Below are 24,710 nucleotides of genomic sequence, written 5' to 3' on the forward strand. Positions count from 1 at the left end.
AAACCATCTCCACACAGCTCCTTGTTCCTGTGATCCTGTATGCTAATATTATCAATAAGTTTAAGTCCATGGGACAGTAGTCACCCTCTCTGGGTGTGGCTGCAAGAGGAAAATTGACCCCATTACGAAAAGAAAGACAGTTTGAATGGTGGGGGAAAGAATCAAGGAAAACTTCAGAACAGATCCTGGCTGACCTCCAAGATCAAGGTACAACAATATTGAATTGTATCATCCAACACTATCTGACTGAAAATGGCCTTCATGATAGAAGATCCAGAAAGATCTCACTTCTGAAAGAGACACAAAAATCCCATAGTAGAGTTTGATTTATTGCATACTGACAAGCCACAAGTCTTTCCAGACTTTGGACAGATGAAACAAAAGCTGAGCTTTTAAGTAGGTCACAGCAGCTCTGTGTTTACAGAAGAAAAATGCTTTTAAAGAAAACAACAACAACAACACCCTATTGTAAAACATGGAGGAGGCTCCCTAATGTTATGGAGTTGTTTTGCTCTCAATGTCTCCAGCATTGAGTGCCTTGAATCTGAGCAGGGCATAAAAAAACCAGATTATCAAGGCATTCTGGAGTGCCTAGTGCAGGGGTCAGCAACCTGAAACAGTGAAAGAGCCACTCGGAACCGGTTCCCTCACAAAAGGAAATACTGGGAGCCGCAAAAATTGTGTGCGCATGCGCGTACATGCGCGCATGCGCAGAACAGGGTTTGACTGAAGAGTGGAGCCAAGGCGAGATATGCACCTACCCTGCATATTTGAATTGATTGGCTGAACTTTTTTAGTCCCACTTTTTTTTTTTTTTGGACTACACATAGGAGAAGACTGAGAGCCGCTCCGGAGCCGCGGGTTGCAGACCTGTGGCCTAGTGTTAAAAAGCTCTGTGTCAGTTACAGGTCGTAGGTCCTCAGGCAGGATAACGATCTAATCCATATAACTAAGAAAACCAAAAATGGCTAAAAAGCAAACATTCATCTGTTCTGAAGTGGCCTGCTATGAATTCGGATCTGAATCCAACAGAGCATCCATAGAAAGTGCTGAACCTCACGCTTGTGAGAAGGAACCTAAAACCAACAGGAACAGTTGGTTCAAGAAGAATGGGGCAAATTGCCAGTTGAGAAGTATGGACATTTCATTCACAGTTACAGAAAGTACTTGATTGCAGTTATTGCCTCAAAAGAATGTGCTACAAAATATCTATGAAATAGATTGGGGTAGATTATGTCCGTGCCATTTTCATTTGTTTTGTTAAGTAACCTTAGGTTGCAGTGGCAACTGAGACTGGAATTTCCATTGCTAAGCAGTGCGGGTTATAAAGCTCAATATCGCATGAGTACATCTCTTAGTAACAGCAATCCCAGTTTCTGTTGCTGTCATAACCCAAGGGCCATATGAGTCATTAAATAAGAATCTCACATGGTCACAATGTGGGAAGACCCGGGAGTCCCAGACTAGTAAGCTATGGTCAGGTGGGTGCTACAGAGTCTGAATGGGCCAGTAGTTGCTATGGGTGGGTGCTATGAAGGATGAGCAAGTGCCACAGATAGAAGCTCCTTGGGAGAAAAAGCGGCAGGAACAGGAGTGACTTGCAACTTCCTGCCAACTTCCCCATTGACTTTGTGGAAAGCTGGCAAGGAAGGTCGCGAATGATGGTCATGTGACTGCAGGAAGCTACAATCATCATAACTGAGAGCTGGTGGCCAAGTGCTGAATCATGGTCAGGTGATGGTAGGGATGCTACAATAACCATAACTTCAAGGACAAGCACTAAGTCTGCCTGGTTCAGATCCTTCATAACTTTGAACAGTTACTATACGAATACTTGCAAGATTATGTTAACTTGTACATCAAAAGTGAAGCGTCTACTCCATGAGCTATAGAATAAAATTGGATGCCATTTACTTTTGTCAATTTCAACTTGTTTCATAGCAAATTGGGATTCTTTGTGAAAAAATGGAAGAGTACCAAAGGGCACTATTTATGTATCTGTATCTGTAAAACGTAAGGTAAGCAGAAATTAAAGAACGATGTAAGGGATGGAACCAGATGTTGCAAAATAAAGTAGCTCTGACAGACAGGTTGTCTGAAGAGGTACCAGTAGGTAGCTAAACATTTGGGCTAAAATATGTTTTGAATAAACAATATCCATAAACATTTCAAAATGCTATTACTGCATTCAGAATTATTTTGTGCATGCCCATCTCATTAGTTTCCAGAGAGGGAAACTGAAATTAGTGAAAAAGTATTTGAAATCTATAAGAAGTAAAGGTCTAGCAAGAATTACAAAAGATTTTTTAAATTTTGAGTCACTAATAAACCAACAGAGATATCTGCAGGATGAAAAAAAAATAAGGAAAATGCATTTCAGGGATAAAAGCAATTTTCTCTGCCAAAGAACATTTCTCTCTGAAGAACTGTTTGTTTGTTTTTTAAAAAAATAATATATTCCAATTTTAATCAATATATTTTATCTAGTTACATCTCTATTTTTAGCCCAGGTTCTAAGCTTTTGAATAGTTTCAGCATCTCTTTTTTTCAGGAATCCACCTGGAATATTAATCTAATGCTGTTAATCTTTGGGGAAAGTTTCAATAACTGATATTGTACTGAGCCAACAAACTCCTTAAATTGGTCTTGTTTCTAAGGAAACCATTTGAGTTGCAACAGCCCCAAATGATTTCGATATAACCAGAGTGTCTGCCTTTGCAAATGTGCCTTCTGCTATATTTCAACTTCCAGTTGCATTTACTTGTTTGTAAGGTGTTTTTCACCTTCCTGGACTGACTGTTTTAAGTTCTGTATATTCAAGCTGCTATCCTTCCTCCAATAAAGATGTTCTCAGCAGGAAAAACTTAGCGATGTATGAAGAAGCAAACTAAAGAAATAGCAGGTTGTTGCAGATCAACACTCTTTTATTCAACAGTTATAACAATAATAAGTTCTGATCATTCCAATAGCTGGTTATTTCTCACAAATCAAACATTCATTTTTTTTTAAATTCCATTTATATCCAGCCCTTCTCCGAAGACTCAGGGCGGCTTACAAGCTTAGCAGTAGCCTTCATTCTATGTATATGCCTGCTTATTAGGGCTTTCACACACACCCCAAGCGGCATTATTACAAAGTCAGCTTAATTGCCCCCAACAATCTGGGTCCTCATTTTACCTACCTGGGAAGGATGGAAGGCTGAGTCAACCTTGAGCCTGGTGGGATGCGAACCTGCACTAATTGCAGGCAGCTGGTGTTACTTAAGGAGGCATTAGCCCACTGCGCCACCAAGGCTCTGTTCAGTACCTGTTTGTAAATGAAATAAAAATAAACAAAACCTGCAACGTACAGCAGTTTCCATTACAGAAGGGCTCAGGTGTTCTCTCAAAACAGCATAAACACTTGGTGACATGGGGAGAAGATCTGATGGAGAAGGTGGATCTGTCGAATTATTCAGACTTTGAAAAAGAGGACAATTAGGGTTAGTAAACAGGATATATACACCGTAACACCTTATTTTTATTCTCACATGCTTATAGTGCCTTTCCTTTCGTTCCATCACACCCTTGCTCTCAAATAATCTAATTATTAAAAAAAAAAAGAGTTTGGGTTTCTCAGTGTGTTTAACATCTCAGTTAAAGTGCAACATCCCACAGCAGAGTTTGCTAAGTTTCCTACATTAATTACTTTAGATAATAACAACTGAAACAAATAGAACAGGGGTGTCAAACTCAATTTCATGGAGGGCCGCATCAGCATTGCGGTTGCCCTCAGGGGGCCGGGTGGGTATGGCCAGGGTGGGCGTGGCCTACGGGGTGGGCGTGGCTAGAGTGCGTATGGCCTACTGGGTGGGCGTGGCCAGCTCTACATCGTTCGCATCAAGGGTGCCTATGGGGGCCTGGGCAGGAGTGGGACAGATCTGAGGGTCTCTGGCAGAAGGAGGGTCTCTGGGCCAGGGACCCAGAGGCAGTGGGGGCCGTTCCCTCACTGTTTCCAGGGTGGCTTCACGGGCCACATGAAACCACTTCGCGGGCCGGATCCAGCCCCCGGGCCTTGTGTTTGACATGTCTGAAACAGAATGATTACTCACATTTTAGAGATTGGAATGAAGACAGAGGGGACATAACCTTTGGTTCCTCCTTCTGTAGGTCTTGGTACTAAATGTAAAATATGATGCACATTAAAGCTGGATCAAGACTAAGAAGGGTAAGCGATTTTGGGTACGTAGGAGGATGTCACTTCATGCACTTAGCTCAATTAAGGGAAGGGAAGACATTCAAAATAAATTCTGACCTTCATTAGGCTGAGAGCTGTAGTGCTTTCCAAAAGCTTTGTCTTTGGGGATATTGGGATAAAGATACTGCAATGGGTTTTCAGGAATGTTATCTGTCGAAATAACTTTGTAATCTCGTAATATGTCTGCAAATGGCAAGGCAGTTAAGCGGCCCTTGTTATATGGTTCAACAGAATGAAACTTCACTTCCCCTGCAAAGATAACAGAGTTGTTAATAAGTGGATAGAATTTTAATAAGCAATATAATATATGACAATCAAATTGATAAAGAGGATAGGTTTCAGATTTTTTTTAAAAAAAATAAAAAGGACAAAGGCACAACATGGAAAATAAAATGCCCAATCCACAAATGCTGCCAAATCGAATCAAGCATCCGTAGTTCAGCATGTCAGATCAAAGGAGCAGAGTTCTTTTGTACCTGTGCACAAAGGATTTAAGGAGTCATAAAGGAAAGATGAAGATAAAATGAAGTGTGATGTATTTTAGTAGTATGGAACTTACCATTTTCAGACTGGGATACCCAGGTAAACGTAATCCCTCCTAAGTTACTTTCACTAAACCTCAGTAGAAATGTCCCAGGTTTCTTGTCTTTCAGCAAAGCTCGTTCCTTCTCTTTGTTCACAAAGCCCATAATGCACCTGTAAACAGGATGCGAAAGTACAACTTTATATGGATGCATACCTGTAAAAAAGGTCTGTGGGATTCACCTGGGAAAATGTTATATGACAATCCCAGATAATTGCAGGTTTGCAGACCAAAACGTAAATTCGACAGGACTAATCAGCCTTGTAATATAAAAAAAGAACAAAAGACCACATATGATTAGAGAAATGGCATTGGAGGAAGGATTTTATTTTTCAATTGCCACTCTGACATAAATACAGGATTGGTATTTTGTCCAGTGGTCAACCAGGTGACATAATTTAACTATTTTTGGCTGATCTGAAAAAAAATTAAACAAGGTTCAATCTGATTATTACTCAGATGAAAAAAACCATCAAGAATTTCCCTGTTTGCAGGCTACATTGGGAGGCTAACAACAACAACAACAATAACAAAACATCCTGGAAGAAGCAGTAACAAACCCATTTCTATACTGCTGCCAAGAAAACTGCATTGAGATGGGCACAAAGTCACAAGATTCAACTTGTGTTTGAACTTGAAGGAGAATCTGCTTCATAAAAGCTTCAAAGAAACAATATATAGTCAGGAAGCTACAAACCTCTTCCTCAATATCCCTTCCTCTGCCATTGCATTTCCCACCATCATTAATGTCTCCTGAAACTCTTTAAAAATAAATAAATACCATTGGAGAATTAATAATAATGGTTCTTCCAAGTCATGCTAATTGGAATTGTTATTATTATAACAATTATTAATTATTAATTATTTGGTTAAGCATTTTGCTCACGCCTTCCACTATGCATCGGTTAAAAAACATTTGAAAATAAGTTATATGCCTCTTCATCCTCTAACTTGACTATGCAAACAACATCCAGTGGAACTGAGTGCATGTACCTTTTCATCTGGGTTATTTCTGCAGCAAAATGTCAAGGATATCCCATTTTGATTCCGATCACAGTACCACAATTCGCACAGTTAGAATGCTAAGTGCAAATTGAATGAACAGAACCAGAACTCAGCCAACTAATTTCTCCCTATAGCTTTGCAGAATTATCAATTAGGTTCGCCTGGTGCACCAGTTGCGGCCCTATTTGGACCGAGATGCCCTACGAACAGTCACTCATGTGCTCGTGACCTCTCGGATAGACTACTGCAATGCTCTCTACATGGGGCTGCCCTTGAATACCACTCGGAGGCTCCAACTGGTGCAGAATGCGGCCGCGCGAGTTGTGATGGGGGTCTTTCGATACTCCCATGTAACACCTCTGCTCCGCGAGCTGCATTGGCTTCCAGTTGTCTTCCGGGTGAGATTCAAGGTGCTGGTGATGACCTATAAAGCCCTAAATGGCATGGGCCCGGATTATTTACAGGAGTACCTTTTGCCGGCATTAACTTCCCATCATCCTGTGCGCTCCCATAGAGAGGGCCTCCTCAGGGTGCCGTCGGTCAGGGAATGTCGACTGGCGGCCCCCAGGGGGAGAGCATTCTCTGTGGGCGCGCCTGCCCTCTGGAACCAGCTTCCTGTTGAGCTCTGGATGGCTCCCGACCTTCGCTCTTTTTGCCACGACCTGAAGACTTGGCTATTTGAACTTGCCGGCCTAGACTGAGGGACTGGGGTTTTAGATTTTAAATTCCAAATTTTAAATTTTAGAATGTGTTTTATTGCTTGGGCTACTTGGTTTAATTTATTTTAAATTTTGTATATTATGTGCTGTATATTGTGTTTTAATTGCCCTGTACACCACCCCGAGTCCTTCGGGAGAGGGGCGATATATAAATCCAATAAAAAAAATTATATTTACCTTTTTTTACACAAGCAAAGCTTTCCCCATGGCTTTACCTTTGCAAAAATGCTGCTTACCCATCAATCCAAAGAGGAAGAATGTGTTTTTTAATCAGATCCAAGATTGCTTCAAGCCACGCCCAAAATGTAAATGATTTACCAGGCAAGTGTTCCTGTTTAATAAAACAAGTTGGGTATAGTACAAATGAAGCAACATATTTAAGTAACATAAACACAAATCATTCCAAGTCATTTATAAAAACATTGAAGAATAGAGCACCCAAGAGTGGCATTCTGCTGCCATTTTCCATCTAAACTATTGCTGAGTAAAGGTAGCCCTCGCTTACCAGCCACAATTGGGATTGACAAGTCTATCGCCAAGTGACACAGTCATAAAGTGGAATGTCAGGTAACCACGCTGATTTGTGACAGTTGTTAAGCAAATCACCCCTTGTGATGTCCTGCCAGCTTCCCCATTGACTTTGCTTGTCAGAAGCCAGCAGTGAATTGTAAATGGTCATCTGTTGCAAAGCATTTGAATCTAAATCACATGACTGCACGGATGCTGCAAAGCCACAACTCTGAGGATCTGTTGTAAGTCTCCTTTTTCAGAACCATTATAACTTTGAGCAGTCGCGAAGCAAGCAGCCAATAAGCAGAACCTGTACTCTTTCAGACTGATTTTGGAGGGAGCTCTATATTCGCTTGCTACCATGAAGGAAGCCTTCCTGAATTCAAGATATATTTACAGACATCTTTGACTTACAACCATTCATTTAATGACCATTCAAAGTTACAATGGCACTGCAAAAAAGTGACTGTTTTTTACACTTACGCCCTTTGGAGCATCCCCATGGTCACGTGATCAAAATCCGGATAATTGACAACTGGCATGTAGTTATAATGGATGTAGTGTCCTGGCATCATGCGATCACTTTTTTTGTAACTTTATGACAAGCAAAATCAATGGGGAAGCCAGATTCATTTAACAACCATGTTACGAGCTTAAGAACTGCAATGATTCCATTAACAACTGTGGCAGAAAAGGAGCAAAACTCACTGAACAAGTGTCTTGCTTAGCAACAGAAAAGTAGGGGTCAATTGTGGGTGTAAGTCAAGGACTACCTGTAATTCTAATTCTATTAAGGGAGTTATCAAAAAATAAGATAAGTTTGATCTGACAAGGCTCTCAAGCTGAGCCCTGGTAATTAACATATTGTCTTCAAAGTGCTTAAAGATCAGTTTTATCTATTCTAGCTGTTCTGTAGTTGAGTCACACAAAATGATCAGAATTTCCCCTCTTTTTAAAATAGTGACATTAGCTCTGTTCAAGTGTTCTCTAATAGTTGTATTCTTTAAGAACTGTAATCTTTAATAGCTATATACCAGTCTTGGGTTCCATTCTAAGAGATCTCTATTATGCCTTTTAAAATACGTATGCCTTTTATTAGTAAAGAACTCAAACTCACCTGGTTGAATACTCTTGAGTATTAGTATACAGACAATGAGGGCAATGAACTTTACAAGTCAACATTTTCCCCCAGTTTCTCACTGAGTGGTTTAAGCAATACTTTGATTTTTTTGCAATGCTTAATTTATCTTAGGCTCCTTCTTCAGAGTTTCAGTTTCCATTCCCCACAGACAGAACCAATTCATGCTTTAGTGCCATGGTGGCGAACCAATGGCACGGGTGCCACAGGTGGCACGCAGAGCCCTCTCTGTGGGCACGTGCACCGTTACCCCAGTCCTAGGCCTTCAGCTGGGTTTTATAAAACCTTTTTGCTTTAAGGCTCCGCCGCCATGTACAAAAAGAAACAGGTTCAATCAATCAATCAATTTCAACTTCTCGCGGGGGAAAAAAAGTTCTCACAAAGTTGGAATTGATTGATTGAACTTTTTAGTCCCACCCAGTCTGCCGTTACCACTGCAGCCACGCCCACCCAATGGGTCATGCCCACCCAAAGGGCCACGCCCACCCAAAGGGCCACGCCCACCCGGCACCTGATGATACATAAATGGGTTTTGGGTTGGAGTTTGGGCACTCAGTCTCTAAAAGGTTCGCCATCACTGCTTTAGTGAAACATATTTTTACGTCCTCATTTTGTCCCTTTTTGAATCTCACAAGGTTTTGTTAATTTTTGATTAACGACTGTTTGCGCTTTCTGAGAAATGTAAACTAATGCTACCCATTTAATAAAATTATCTTCAAGGTTCATATATTCCAGAACTCTATTCAAATTGCCAAAGGTCTTTTCTCCATTTAGGAATATCAGTGTGCCTTGTTTTTCACTCTGTTGTTCCAAATATTCCAAAATATCCAAAACATTTCTACTGTTATCTCATAATTGCCTTTTAAGTAAAAATTCCAGACTGAAACTCATTTTGCTGGTTTTTTCAAGTGATCACACTGTTTTGTGAATGTGTCTTCTACGGGCATTTCCAGTGGTTTTTAAGAGAAATGATATAAACTGTCAGATTTAAGTTTTCCACTGTTCATTTTCTAAAACATTTGTCAATGCATTTAAAAACTTTCCCTTGCTTTGTAGCACATATCAATTGGTTTCTTTTCCAAATAGTACGCCGCCCCCCCATTCACCAGTGAAACAAGGTAGATCCACTAGCCGTTTTATTTGCAATAGGGAGAGTGCATTTTAACAAAGGAAGGTTGCTTACAGAAATTTACGTTTACTTAAGACAAGAACCTTATAGAAAAAAAAATAAGGGTGCAATCTTATAGGTGGTTCTAAAGAAAAAACCAGGCCCTTATAGAAAGGTCCTATGATACTTCAGGATCAAGCTCATGTAATTAAAAACAAGCAGGAAAGTAACATTTTGAAAGTGAGCATACAGTACCTTACAGAACTTTGACCATGAAAGCTGATGATCACCGGAATTAATCTGTTGCCCTACAATATAAAGGGGAAAAAAGTGAGTGACTTTTTTCCCCCAAAAAAATATACTTGTTTTCAAATAAAGTCAAGATTGTTTAAGAAGACAAACCTGTTTTCTTAATTGGAGCTTCAAAGCAAAGACTCTTTTCTACTACCATAATTGAAGCTGTCATGTCCACGTCAAACAGTGGATGGGAAATTGTATACATGCTTCTTTAGTCTGATAAGGCAAAGCACATTCTCAGTTCCTACCTGTTAGTTTTTCTGCCAGCATGCCCAGTTGATCTGAATTCAGTCCACGGCCAACATATGATGAAAACTGCCAGCTCAGGACTTCTAAGAGCTGACTCAAAGTGACAGGGATTGGATTATTAAAGAAAGCCAAGTTCTGCAGCCAAATGAAAATTAATACAGAATTTGATTAGCTTCATTTCCAGTTTTCATGTATTACTATAAACTGCTGGGAGACTTTGAGAGCCCAAAGATAGGGGTAGAAATGGAATGAATAATAATTGTATTTAAATATTGTGAAAATTCAAGAGTTCATTTTGGAGACTGTGGAATGAAACATATACAGTACATACACAGAACATACACAGTAATATCATGAAAATAAGGATATTAATAGGTTCCAAATAATATGGTAATGTTTTGCACTTCAGAAATAAAAAATGAGTATTTTCAGAGGCAAAACATGCAGTTATAATTCAGGTTTACTGTAAAATGCTAAATATCTTTGTCTGTATGCAAATTGCTGGCTGTAGCTCTAAGGTCTAGGAAAGGGTACTCTTAAGTCCATAATGCCTCTTATACCGGGTGTACTAATTTTTATTTTGCCTTACTAATTTCAGCTATGAAGTTTGCAGTAGTAAGCCAGTGGCTTTACTGGCTATTCTGCAGCCCCCAAATATGAGAACATGCACTTTTATAAACACTTTCAAATTCATAATTTCATTTTACAAACTGGAAAAAGCAAAAGACAATTACAGCAGTTGCTCTTCTCCAAAAGGTTAAAAAAAATAGCCTACAAAATACCTATGTTACAGAAAAGGCATGCAATATAATATGAGCATAAATGAACAAGAACATAAAGAGATATGAAGGAAACTATTAAAATACACCTATTTTTTAAAATGTGGAGCATAAACATGCATACAGATTTTGTGAACGGAATAATTATTTCCATTTGCAAAAGAGACTTTGACCAAGGGAAGCACCTCCGGAAAAAACAATGAGCAGGTGGTACACACACACACACACACACACACAAACACACACACACACACACGCACACACACAAACGTCTCCCTTTAATTCTTTGTTAGCAATCCAAAAGATTTACACAAATAATGAGTTGTCACAGTTGTGACTACAGCCTGTGGATGGCCTTAGGTTAGGCTGATACAGGCAATAAGGTTTGGCCCGTATTTGGGCCTAGCAAGATATTCTAAAATACTTAACAAATACTTAACATATATATAGTTGCATTTATACTCAACTTGTGAAAAAGATAAATTAGCTATGCAAAATGTACCTGGAGTTCACTTGTTGACAAGTTGTACCAAATAACAGAAGCCCAAGCATTAGGCAATTGGCTGACATTAGAAATCATCACCACTGGTAAAGAGCTCGTCTGATGAAAAAGATAAGATGGAGAAATCAATGTAGACACCGAATGTAGCGAGATGTAATTGCCCGGGGAAGAGATTGCAATTTTACAACAAATACATTGCCAGAAGTATTATAACGTTAGAAAGGAATCCTGATGAGAATAGGCTCTCTCAAATTTTTGCAAGGATTGAATCTTCTTGGGCTATACAGTTGGGCTATACTTCAGGGATTATGCATAATGTACCTAATCTACCTCACAAGCAAATTGTACATGCTAAATGAATAAGAATTCTAAATAAATTAGGGAACTGTTAATGTGCAGTACACAAATGGATTGTTTTTATGCTGAGACCTTACAAATAATGTGGTTAATTTTGTTAGCTCTTTCAGATTCAGTTTTTATTTTAAACAGAGCATGGGAAAGAAGAAGTAAAGGGCAAATTCAGTTGAAGGAGCAAGTCTGCACAGAGCACAAAATTCTTGGTGAACTCTTCAATCCATCAGCAGCTGGTTTTCAAGTAGACATTCTTAGCAGAGAGTCTAGATCAGTCATGTCAGAAGTTACACATGCAAAAAAACACAAGAAATGAGAATCATCTAAAATCTTTTCATGCTATACTGGCTCCAAAAATCCCCTATTTCATTATATGTACTTTCAGGCATCTAGAACAGGTATTTACTTGTTCGTGCAGCACCACACTGTTGCCAAATACAACACTATTCCATTATTTTGTTATAAAATTGTAGCAAAGTCAGGGATTTTATTGTCGTGAAATATTAACCATTATAGCACTGTTATAACACCTAATCTACATTATAAAGAACTTCATTGAATCAGATCAGTGTCTCATCTAATCTAATGTTTTGTTGACAATGGTGATAGGCAAAGCCGCAAATAATGGTTTGCATGTTTCATCTCCAATCAGAAAAAAGAAAGTGTGCAGTTGTACTCTGCCAAGCTAATTATGAATCCATTTTTGCTTAACTGACTTGGGCCAGGCAGGCAGAGTTGCCCATTGACAGTTAATCACATTGTTCTATTGACCAATAATTAAGAATCAGGGTTCAGCTATGAAGATAAAGCTGTTAACAGAACTGTGGGGAACTGGAGAAGGAGGGAGGTGGTTTAATGAATATCAACAAGCTAGCTCTTCCAAAAACACTTTAATCAAATTGCTTCTCTTGCTTCAGATAATATATACAAAAACAGGGGAAGAATTATTTGATGATCCAAATGTGCTAACTTGGAAAGTTACAAAGGAAGAAAGTTAGAGTAAGATTGAAGGAAACAGAAGCTCTGACCTATTAGAGGGGACGCTATGTAACTAATTAGATGTTTGAATATGGTTAAGAATAGGTTGTTAGAAATAGAAGTATTATAATAACTAGATAGTTAGGATTTGTAATCAGAACATTATATCTTGGTATGAAAAGGGAAATAAGAATATGCTAAGAACTTTGAAATGTAAGAAAGCAAAATGGCTGTCTGAGGAAGCTGCAAATAGCTGAGGACAGGAGGGAAGTGAAAGGCAAGGGAGAAAAAGAAAGATACACCCAACTGAATGCAGAATTCCAGAGAATAGCTAGAAGAGATAAGAATACCTTCTTAAATGAACAGTGCAAAGAAATAGAAGAAAACAATAGAATAGGGAGGACTAGAGATCTCTTCAAGAAAATTGGAGAGATGAAGGGAACGTTTCATGCAAAAATGGGCAAGATAAAGGACCAAAATGGCAGGGACCTAACAGAGGCAGAAGAGATTAAGAAGAGGTGGCAAAACTACACAGAAGAACTATACAAGAATGAGCTTAACATCCCTGATAACCACAATGAGGTGGTCACTGACCTCGAGCCAGACATCCTAGAATGTGAAGTGAAATGGGCCTTAGGAAAGCTGAGCAACAACAAAGCTAGTGGAGGCGACAGTATTCCAGCTGAGCTATTCAAAATCTTAAAAGACGATGCAGTAAAAGTGCTACACTCAATTTGCCAGCAAATTTGGAAAACTCAACAGTGGACACAGGATTGGAAAAGATCAGTTTACATTCCAATTCCAAAGAAAGGCAGTGCCAAAGAATGTTCAGACTATCACACCATTGCACTCATTTCGCATGCTAGTAAAGTTATGCTTAAAATCCTACAAACTAGACTCCAGCAGTATGTGGATCGAGAACTACCAGAAGTACAGGCAGGATTTCGAAGAGGCAGAGGAACTAGAGATCAAATTGCCAACATACACTGGATCATGGAGAAAGCTAGGGAGTTCCAGAAAAACATCTACTTCTGCTTCATTGACTATACTAAAGCATTTGATTGTGTGGATCACAACAAACTGTGACAAGTTCTTAAAGAGATGGGAGTACCAGACCATCTTATTTGTCTCTTGAGAAACCTATATGCGGCTCAAGAAGCAACAGTGAGAACTGGACACGGAACCACTGATTGGTTCAAAATTGGGAAAGGAGTCCGGCAAGGCTGTATACTGTCGCCCTGCCTGTTTAACTTATATGCAGAGCACATCATGAGAAAGGCAGGGCTAGATGAATCAAAAGTTGGAATTAAGATTGCCGGGAGAAATATCAACAACCTAAGATACGCAGATGATACCACTCTAATGGCAGAAAGTGAAGAGGAACTAAAGAGCCTCTTGTTGCGAGTGAAGGAGAGTGCAAAAGTTGGGATGAAATGAAACATTAAGAAAACCAAGATCATGGTATCCGGCCCTCTCAATTCCTGGCAAATAGATGGGGAAGAAATGGAGGTAGTGACAGATTTTATTTTCCTGGGCTCCAAGATCACTGCAGATGGGGACTGTAGCCAAGAAATTAAAAGACGCTTGCTCCTGGGGAGGAAAGCCATGGCAAATCTAGACAGCACACTAAAAAGCAGAGACATCACCCTGTCAACAAAAGTGCGTATAGTCAAGGCTATGGTCTTCCCAGTTGCAACGTATGGCAGTGAAAGTTGGACCATAAGAAAGGCTGAGCGCCAAAGAATTGAGGCCTTTGAACTGTGGTGCTGGAGAAGACTCCTGCGAGTCCCTTGGACCGCAAGGCGATCAAACCGGTCAGTCCTAGAGGAGATCAATCCTGACTGCTCTTTAGAAGGCCAGATCCTGAAGCTAAAACTCAAGTACTTTGGCCACCTAATGAGAAGGAAGGACTCACTGGAGAAGAGCCTAATGCTGGGAAAGATCGAGGGCAATAGAAGAAGGGGACGACAGAGAATGAGGTGGCTGGATGGAGTCACTGAAGCAGTAGGCGTGAGCTTAAATGGACTCCAGAAGATGGTAGAGGACAGGAAGGCCTGGAGGAATGTTGTCCATAGGGTCGCGATGGGTCGGACACGACTTCGCAGCTAACAACAACAACATGGTCTTCCCAGTTGCAATGTATGACTGTGAAAGTTGGACCATAAGAAAAGCTGAGCGCCAAAGAATTGAGGCTTTTGAACTATGGTGCTGGAGAAGATTCCTGAGAGTCCCTTGGACTGCAAGGCGATCAAACCGGTCAGTCCTAGAGGAGATCAACCCTGACTGCTCTTTAGAAGGCAAGATCCTGAAGTTGAAACTCAAATACTTTGGCCACCTAATGAGAAGGAAGGACTCACTGGAGAAGAGCCGAATGCTGGGAAAGGTTGAGGGCAAGAGCAGAAGGGGACGACAGAGAATGAGGTGGCTGGACGGAGTCACTGAAGCAGTAGGTGTGACCTTAAATGGACTCCAGAAGATGGTAGAGGACAGGAAGTCCTGGAGGAACATTGTCCATGGGGTCGCAATGGGTCAGACACGACTTCGCAACTAACAACAACAACAACAAAGAACTTTGAATAAGGGATGCTTTTGGTTGCCCAAATATAACTTGTTTTGAAATTATAAATGATTGGGATACTTTGAACATGAATGGGAAATTAAAAGTGAAAAAAGCGGAAATAGGATATGGATTAAATAAGTGGAAATTGAGTGCAAATGCAATTAAGATATGCTTTGGTTAGAAAAGATATTTTAAACTGATATTATTGACATTATTAGAAAAATGTAACAAATGTTGATATGCAATTGTATATTTACTAACAATAATAAGAATTGTATTTGCTTAGTGCGGAACAATGGTTATTGCCAGAAGAAGAGAGGATGTACTGGTGGGTGTAATAGTGGAAGAAGTTGGAAGAAGCTTACATGTACCACAGAATCACTAATGGACTCAGTCATCACGTTGCCTATTGGGCACTTGTTTGTGAAAATAGAAAATTAATAAAACATATATTTAAAAAAAAGAAACAAGGTTCAGCTATGACAAGAGAAAATGATTATGTAGAACCTGGTTTTTTTTAAAGCAGCAATTAGTTGCAATCTCTCTTTCTACCTCAAATGAAGGTCTAGATGACATTTTTGCTCACTTGAGAGAGCCACAAGATGTCTTCAAAGCAGTCTTATTTCATCAGCTGAATACAGTCCATTACCACAAACTGCTAGTGAGTCATGTGCATTATTTAGAATTCAATTTTTCCCCACTCATTCAGCCTGATTAAAAACACTTACTTCCAAATCTATAGTCAACCCATATAAGCAGATCTGTGTTTCAAAAGTGATTGAATGGAGTTCTTCAGTTACCACTTGAGGAATCTGAAAAGAGGAATAATAGTTTTAAAATGACATGGATTACAACTGTTGAGAATACACTTGCCTTATGATATTTACAGGATTATCTTTGCTAAAACATAAGGGTCAGGGCAATTCATAGGCTTGTTCACGTCTTCAAATCAGGTAAGTGAAACTGAAGCAGAGCACAACAGTACATTTATTTATTTGTATATTTATTAAATTTATATGCCACCCACCTTAAGTCTACAAAGTGACTCTGGACATTGCATATTGTTGTATATTAATTTCAAACTCAAAATTGCATATTATAGATATTACCGGTATTTTGTATTTTCATTTGGTAAAGTTCAGATGACAAAAAAGACCAGAAGAGGGAGCCATTAAGCTAATTTTTGTATTAAATGGGGGAAAATGAATTGAGCGTAAACATTTAGCAATAACATTTTAATATGACTTTGTTATTTAAAAACTGGTTATTCAGATCCTTAGGCTCCATTTATACAATTTTTCTTTTCAAGAAACAGTCTTTTGCCTGAGTTTAGGGTACAGGGTAGTGTTCATCATTAAGACAGATTTGCTTGTCTTTAAACAAATAATGCATTGTAACAAATAGTAAACCATGGTGCCATTATATGTGTCTGGAATTAATTTATCCATTTTAAGTAGCTCCATCTTAGATAATACGCCTCAGGAAAGATTAGCATTTATGTTTCTACTGCTTCAGTACTATTTTGTTCCTTAAGTAATAGGCCTTAGGAAGGATTAACATTTAAGTTTCAAATGCTACACAGTATTATTTTTCTTGAGCTCAGACTATTATTTCTTCCTACCTCGTTTCCTTTGTTTGTACCACTTGCTTTCAATTCTTTTGGCTGCTAAAAGAATTAAAAAATAAGAACCACTTCAATATGCAAAGCGTTTATTCACATAAATGTTTCATGATGAGATTCAATATTTACCAATAAATATTAAAGTAACATGATATGGGCTACTGGTGGCTATTGCCTGACTTTTCTGAAATGGATTTCATTTTTTTCAAGTGGCTTAATTCAGCTATTTCTAAAACAGTGAAAAGTACATCAACAACTCCCATACTATATTTTGCTATGATAATTAATTTGTCTGTTCAACTATTTTATCATGTTTATATACATTTCCCTCCCACGTATACAGTAATATTTTGTTCTTAATAACCAGTAAAAAGCTCATACTAACAAGATAATAATATAGGGGGGATCTCTGTGCTGGAGTATTCCGTATCTACAAGTAGTCCTTGACTTACAATCACAAATGAGCCCAAAATTTCTGTGGCTAAGCAAGACAGTTGTTAAGTGAATTTTGCCCCATTTTACGACCTTTCTTCTCACTGTTGTTAAATGAATCACTGCAGTTAAGTTAGTAATACGGTTATTAAGTGAATCTGGTTTCCCCATTGACTTTGCTTATCCCTGCAACACTGCAACCATCATAAATATGAACCGGTTGCCTTGAATTTTGATCATATGACCATAGGGATGCCACAACGGTTGTAAGTGTGCAAAATGGTCATAAATCACTTTTTCAGTGCCATTCAGTCACTAAATGAACTGTTGAACTGAGGATTACCTGTTCATTGTTGTGCTTTTTAAGCGCATAAAGAATAACTCTGTAGATATTATCTTTTACTCAGTATTTGGAACAACTCAATAAAAATCCATAGCAAGAAAATTGTATTGGCAAGTGGTCCTTCTTTCAAGAGACCCTTTTCTGCATCTCCCAACTAAGCATCCTGGAGGGGGCCTCCTGCAAATTGCGACCCTATCCTAGCTGAAACAGCAGTTTAAAGGAACATGACTTATACTTTAGGACAGGGGTAGGCAACCTTGGCTCTTTTATGACTCGCAGACTTCAACTCCCAGAATTCCTGAGTCAGCTGACTCAGGAATTTTGGGACTTGAAGTCCAAGAGTCATAAAAGAGCCAAGGTTGCCTACCCCCTGCTTTAGGAGAAGAGGAAATAAATGGAATAAATAAATGGAATTGTTATTGTTTTCAAAAAGTGGAAAACAACAAGAGTGCAGTGAAAGGGTTATTGGTTGTTCTATACAACCTAAGTAAAGAACAAACTGACCACATCCTTATGAAGAAGGTAATTAGAAAACTAAGGGGTGGGTAGAGGTGGAGAGAGAGAGGGAGAGAGAGGGAGGGAGAGAGAGAGAGAGAGAGAGAGAGAGAGAGAGAGACTTGATACTTGGATAGAATAAAAAAAGAGAAAAGAAAAAAAAAGAAGATAGCACGTATAACTAAAATAAAACTGAAGAGAAAGTTTTGAAACTCCTTATGACAAGCTAAATACACAGCAGGAAACCTATGTTTCTAAATTAATTCATCATATCCTGGACTGTCTCATCATATAACATTATTGCTAAATAATGTTTTATTTGTTCATATCAACTGATCCTCTGAGTAAAGGCCATACAGGAGTGCATATAGAGTTAATTTATTATATTCCAAGAAACTAAACATTACTATGAAAGAATAGATAAGAGGTGAGTTCATGCTTCAACATATGTGATCTAAATAAAGCATGTTTGGCTGGTGAGAACAAAATCTTTTTAAAAAAAAAAAACTACTCTGTACATAAATTTGGAACAAATTCGATTTCTGTCAAATACAGTTTTGATTTTGTTACAATGATTCAGAGATATTTCATTTTTAAATAATATAGAAAAGTTTTTATAATATTGCTGTGAATTTTTTGTCCCCCAAACTGTGACTAAAACTATGAATTACGATTTCTACAGGCTAGTAATAGTCTCAGAAGATAACAGTTCCTGCATATAGAGGGGATAAGTTCCTAGTAACTCAGTACAACTCAGTGAATCTCTGAGAGAATAAATTTTTAGCTGTCAAAGGAGGAAATGCAACTTTCTCGTTGTATTTAAGGATGCATTTCCACCTTTGACGGGCAGTAACGTTTTCCCAAGAAAAGAAGGATTTGGTACCCTGTTCATAAAATTGTTTTTGTTTACTTTTAATTTAAAAATAGGTGGATTTACTCCTGTTCATCTTTTCTGAGTCTCTGAACTCTCTGTCTCTGAACAGATTAGCAGCAACACCTATTTATATACATTTATATCTATAAAGAATGTTAAAATATAAGGATATTTTACATATTTTCAATTTTTCTGTTTTTTCCAAAAAAAACACCTTTTTCCCCTCATTCACAATTTCTAGAAAAGCTACAATTTTATACATGCCAAAACACATGAAGACTTGACACAGACATTAAGATAACAAGAAAGCTTGTTAGAGAAATGCCTTTTTAGAGGAATACTTGTTCCTTCCTGATTAGTAAGGCCCGAGGTATATTTGACAATTAAATTCATATTTCTATTTAATACACTTTAATAATAATATTAATAAGACTATCTGAATGGCAGGAGGTGATAATTAAAGGAATGTATGCTGGTGTTTTTCTCTTCCTAAAGAGAGGGGATTTTTTTTTGAGGGAATTCTTCCAATTGATGCTGAGAAAAGAGTGCTCTGATCTTATGAATTATTCACACCCATCCCCCAGTTAATGCTAGAGACCTATAAAAGTCAGATGCAAACATGCATTTAGTTGTCAGGTATAGCTTGAACCTAACTGGCAGTGACAGGGATCCGGCCACTACACAGCTTCTAATTAAATTATGCCAAGTTCAAAGGAAACTCTCAGAACACAATTAACAGGAATGCCATATCCACAAAGGCTAAGAAACAAGCAAGGATTTCCAATTCCTGTGCCAAAAGAAAAAAAAATATTGATTTACCAAATGTCGAAATTCCACTGAAAGGTTCCCGTTTGCAGACTCATCCATGTTCATTGCTTTTACATGAGTCCCACATAGAACAAATCTGCGATTGCTAGAAAACATATCCTGGTTCAGAACCGCAGGTAAAATAGTAAGAAGCAATGTGTGTTTATACTTCAAACTCCATCATTTATATTTTCTTACCTTATAGCAGAGGCATTCCTGTATTTTTAAAAAAAACAAACAAACAAGTCAATCTTGCCCAAATCTTTAAACATACATAATGTCTTTCTTTAATCATCTGAATGATTTTCTAAATTTGCTACGTGCGAGCTCTTTGGTGGTTTACAATAAAAACATACAATATAAGTTAAAACAAATAGATTTTAAAAAATAAATCTTCACCAGTTGAAAAACCATGTGTTAAGGCCTTTTAAAATAAAATAAATTCCAGTTACAGAAGCTAAATTTTTAAAGCTTTTTTAAAAAAATCAACAGAGATGTCAGTCATCTTAATGGATTATATGGTTGGGGTGGTTTCAGAAAAGACCTGAGTTATTAAGAGATACCGTAAGCCTATGGCAAGTATTAAGACATTATAGTCTCTTTAGGGGATCATTGGAGATGGGGGTAGACTCATATGGAAAAAGACATTCTCTTCAGTATTTAGGGTTTTAAAGATAATACCAGAACTCTGTATTTCTAGGAGGGGAAATCCTGGGGCACAAACTGACATTGATAAAAGATCCTCCTGGTCAATCCTCAATATAGGGAACCAGGGAGAGAAATGTTAGTCTAGAACGGGTAGGCAACCTTGGCTCTTTTATGACTCGTGGACTTCAACTCCCAGAATTCCTCAGCCAGCTGGCTCAGGAATTCTGGGTGTTGAAGTCCACGAGTCATAAAAAAGCCAAGGTTGCCTAACCCTGGTCTAGAAGCCTTCCCCAGTTCCCAGTTCTTTCTGGGAAAATTAACTCTATGCCAGAGGTGTCCAACGTAGCAACTTTTAAGACCTGTGGATTTCAACTCATGCTGGCTGGGGAATTCTGGGAGTTGAAGTCCATCAATCTTAAAGTTGCTACGCAGAATAGAGCCTTGGAACTGTGCCCCCTCATAAAGAACATCTGCTGTCCAAGTTCAGATGTTTGTGGGTCATCAGCATTGTGACAGCACCCAGTTCTGGATCATATAATGATCTTTCCCATTTCCCAGAATGGTCTTTCCTTTTAAGTTCAGATACTGAAAAACACTGAAGGCAAAATCAGTCTGAAAAAGCCACATTTACAATAGAATTGTAAGGAGTTTGCCTAACGGTCCCCATGCCATTACCACTGTTTAACTCTTAGCCTGTTGCCTGAGATCCAATATCAAAAATAAGCTGTGGAAGTTTATTCAAACATTGCATCTTTAAGTCTTCTAAAAACACCACCATTTTATTACACCATACTATAGTTATTATAGTACTCATAAGTCTGATTAAATCCTGTCATCAGCTTCTTGTATGAAGTCTAACAACTTATCCGGGTGAACTTCAAGGGCATTCTTTGGCTTTTCAACTTTATGCATTAGAACGCTGACGTCTCTGAGTTTCAGGTTCACACCGCAAGCAACATAAAGAGAACTTCAATCAAAATTGTCTAGTTTTGTTGTGGAGCAACAACACAGGCTCAAAGCAGTGGAAAGACTTTCATGATGATTCAGTTGCCAAATACACTTATGTGTTGACTTGTTCATTAATCATGTTCTTTATCATGTTTTGATTTTATGCTGATTTTCTTCTTACCATGAATGTTTTAAACTTCTTTTTCTATATTGTGTTAACCAAAGAGAAATGTTGGGTAGTAATGATAAACAAAGAAATAAACAATGCCACCCTGTTACATTTCTATCACTCCCTTGACTTATTTTCTTAAGTCTCTGCAAAGTGTCTTAAATATTTGTAGATGCATGGCAAGGAGGAAGATGGGTGGTTTCTAAACATGATTAAATAAATAAGTAAGTTACATTGGCGATTCATCTTTCATTTTGGCAAGAAAAGACTACAATGGGCTCTGAAGAAAATATTTCAGGCACAAAGCAACATTAGAAGCCTGAACAATATTTAGATGAGAGATACAGGAATATTGGGATCTGCATACAAAGCTAAATCATTGTTTGTTTTAAATATGTTTTGTTAAATGTAAATTGAAATAAAAGTGTTATTCTGATCATGTAAAAATCTGAAGCAAATCTAGTTGGAATTAGTTAGTGTCAAACATTTTCAAAATATCTGGAGAATTTTTACTAAATATTATAATGATCTAATTTTTTTTAAAAAAAGTTACTTACCTGTCAATAGTAGCTTTCACTTTAATCTGGTAGTTCAGCTCAGGCAATTTAATAAGCAGCCTAGAAAGTTAAAATTGTGGGATTTACTACGACAAAATACTGTTCTCCACAAACAACGCCTCAGGCATCGCTCAGACAACATGGCAATCTTCTAACACTGAAAGCAAATTAGGCCATCTGTGTATATAATGCCAACCAGATTCACAATGTTACCGGTGGATTTGCCATCAAGTATATGCAACCTAGCTGGCTGCAGCAGAGTTGAGGAATAAGGAAAGAAGTTAATGTTGGTGTTAATGTTAATGCCGAGATTGTCAAGAAAATAAGGAAGTGAATTTGAGTGCTAGGGTTCTAATTGCATAGATCTGTAAGTGAAAGAAGTCAAAGCAAAAGAAACAGAATCCTCAGAAGGACTAAGAGAAAGAGGTAGAGATAAGGGGAAACATCTGGTGGCTGCTGGCTGACAATATGAAATCAGCAAGGAAATAATTACTGGGGATCTGTAGATGGGAAGGGAATAGAGAGGAAAGGAAATGAATCTCTGAATTAATAGGCTTGTTTAAAGTAAACTGCATGGAACAATGATGGCAAACCTTTTAGAGACCGAGTGCCCAAACCACAACCCAAAACCCACTTATTTATCACAAAGTGCCAGGGCCGCCTCAGCATTGTGGTGCCCTCAGGGGGGCCATGGGGGTGTGGCCCACTGGGTGGGCATGGCTGCAGTTGTCACGGCAGACTGGGTGGCGTGGCTGGAGTGGGCATGGCCACCTCGATGTTGCTCATGGGGGGGATGCCTGTAGGGGCAGGGTTGGGGGAGATCCAGGGGGTCTCTGGGGGTGGGGGGGTGGGCAGGAGGCCCAGCACAGATGGGGGGGAGGCACGCAATCCTAGCTGGGCCTGGGGGGCCATGGCGCCGATGGGGATCTGGCTTCCCCTGCTCGGGGTGGCCTTTGGCTTGCTGGGCGTGGGCATGCTCTACCACCTCTACTCAAGTTTGCTAGCTGGCTGCTTTGCCTCCTTTGTGTTGGGTAGGGCTGCTGCTCCAGGTGGCGGCCTAATGGACCTGCGCAAACTGCTGGCAGTGGTGGCGTGCGTGCCCACAGAGAGGGCTCTGAGTGCCGCCTCTGGCACGCGTGCCATAGGTTCACCACCACTGGTATAGAAGCTAAAAGGGATCCTGCTAGCTCCCCTAAACCCAAAACAGTTGCTGAATTAGAGTAGGACCAATTCATGGAGGCCCTGTTAAGATAAATAATTATTACAGCCAAAGATGCCACCTGAAATTTTTCTCCCCCTCCCCACAATCCCACTCTGGTTTTGAACAGAAATAACATGAATATTCTTCTTCTTAACGATCGGTGCAATCGGGTAGATGCTGATGAAAATGCAAACACATGCCAACAAGTAGAAAAGGGCAGAAATGGAATATAATGTGGCCAATGATGTTAGTTAAAGCAAGAGGGGAAATGATTTGGCTTGCTTGAACAGCTCAAGTTGTAACTTTAACTTCCCGAGTCTTTGGATAGAAGAACCCATTTGGAGGCTTAAGAGTTATCTAAAAACCTTTCTCCTCCCGATAGCAAACTGTTGCATAAAAGCCAATGGAAGGCCTGTGTGCCTCTGTAGGAATTTGGTCTAGGGCCCACGACAGGTTTTAAGAAATATGCCAAAACATTAAACCAATCAAATAAAAGGCAAGCAATAACCTTTACTCACCGAAGTTTAACAGCAAACTGTATCATCGTTTTAAGAACCAAAGGCCTCTGAGGATGAGTTGGCATGGAAGGCTGCCTCTCCACTATAAATGAACTAATGAGAAAGGAAATAATTGTCTGCAGTCCACAAGCTATCCTGGTGAAATATTGCAAGACTAGCAGCTTTGTTTCTTCAAGATAGCATGAAAAAATTACTTATTTTATCCAACCCAGTTTTCAGAAAATTTCTTGCAAAATTAAATATCTCCATGGCTGAGACGAAAAGAGTGTTATATAATAGTTTCCAGTAGAACTTCAGATGAAAATGAAAACTGACGTACGTACCTTTGGAAAAGACTGTAAAGTAAAGCATTTATTCTTTCCAACAAATGAGGTCTTTGTAATGGGATGGGGTCTCCTTCGTAGGTGAGCTTTATCAAAAGTTCATTCAGCTTCTCCAACTGCCTTCTTATTTGAAAAAGACTCTCAGCCAACAATGTGAAACTAAACAAATACAAAAAAATTGATTCAAGTTATTAAACTTTGGCTGGGGCTAACATTATTTACTTTAATGGCTCCCCCCCTCCCCTAATGAAAAGCTACATGATTTTCAAGGTCAGCAATGCTATTTTGACACCTGCCACAGAGAATACCACAAGTACTGTTTTCCTTCCTGGTATGAAACACACACACACACACACACACACACACACACAGACCTTTTTAGCAAGCAATTTTCTGCTCTTTCATGCCATAGAAAATCAGCTACTTAGAATTAGAACTCTTCTTCTGGCGAATTATAAAAGGAGACTTGCTCTCCCATATATGCTTAGGAAAGTATTCACGGCAACTTATGTCCAGTAATTCTCTGCTTCAAATGAAAACAGCCTTAATTCTGTTTTATCAAAGGCACCATTCGGAAAGCAAGTCAAATTTGCTTAATCCCTAACTCAGGTTTTTCTAAAGCAGTCTTTCCCCAATGGACCCTTCAAGATGAGGTCTGCTTTTATTCTGAAGACCTAATGAAAGTATGAATGTCAACTACAGTGTTATGGGAAGCTCAGGGCTTTTTTTGTCATAGAACGCTCAGAACGGAGTTCCGGC

General features: G+C 38.9%; 2 protein-coding genes across 4 annotated transcripts in view; one reads left to right on the forward strand and one right to left on the reverse strand.

The window, feature by feature from the left end:
* GLS (glutaminase) overlaps positions 1-24,710 on the forward strand; it is a 348,826-nt gene that overhangs the window by 131,516 nt on the left and 192,600 nt on the right. The window contains exon 16 of one of the 2 annotated variants that reach the window (XR_014025747.1): positions 6,235-6,266. The exons of the other annotated variant lie outside the window; for it this stretch is intronic. The gene's annotated coding sequence lies outside the window, so the exon portion shown is untranslated. Of the gene's footprint in view, positions 1-6,234; positions 6,267-24,710 lie in introns of those variants that run through there. 2 annotated transcript variants of the gene reach the window in all.
* The window catches only part of STAT4 (signal transducer and activator of transcription 4), a 43,754-nt gene that overhangs the window by 773 nt on the left and 18,271 nt on the right, over positions 1-24,710 (reverse strand). Inside the window, exons 9-23 of one of the 2 annotated variants that reach the window (XM_081322296.1) lie at positions 23,952-24,110; positions 23,629-23,721; positions 21,910-21,969; positions 19,786-19,803; positions 19,600-19,693; positions 16,637-16,681; positions 15,744-15,827; positions 11,127-11,225; positions 9,845-9,980; positions 9,555-9,607; positions 6,780-6,874; positions 4,796-4,932; positions 4,294-4,485; positions 4,091-4,157; positions 3,350-3,458 (exon numbers count right to left, since the gene is read on the reverse strand). In XM_081322296.1, coding sequence (XP_081178422.1) covers positions 3,350-3,458; positions 4,091-4,157; positions 4,294-4,485; positions 4,796-4,932; positions 6,780-6,874; positions 9,555-9,607; positions 9,845-9,980; positions 11,127-11,225; positions 15,744-15,827; positions 16,637-16,681; positions 19,600-19,693; positions 19,786-19,803; positions 21,910-21,969; positions 23,629-23,721; positions 23,952-24,110 — 1,441 coding nt within the window. The remainder of the gene's footprint in view (positions 1-3,349; positions 3,459-4,090; positions 4,158-4,293; positions 4,486-4,795; positions 4,933-6,779; positions 6,875-9,554; positions 9,608-9,844; positions 9,981-11,126; positions 11,226-15,743; positions 15,828-16,636; positions 16,682-19,599; positions 19,694-19,785; positions 19,804-21,909; positions 21,970-23,628; positions 23,722-23,951; positions 24,111-24,710) is intronic. The other variant, XM_081322297.1, reaches the window with a different exon arrangement.

The sequence above is a fragment of the Vipera berus genome, assembly GCF_964194415.1.
Source record: "Vipera berus genome assembly, chromosome: 1".
NCBI lineage: Eukaryota > Metazoa > Chordata > Lepidosauria > Squamata > Viperidae > Vipera > Vipera berus.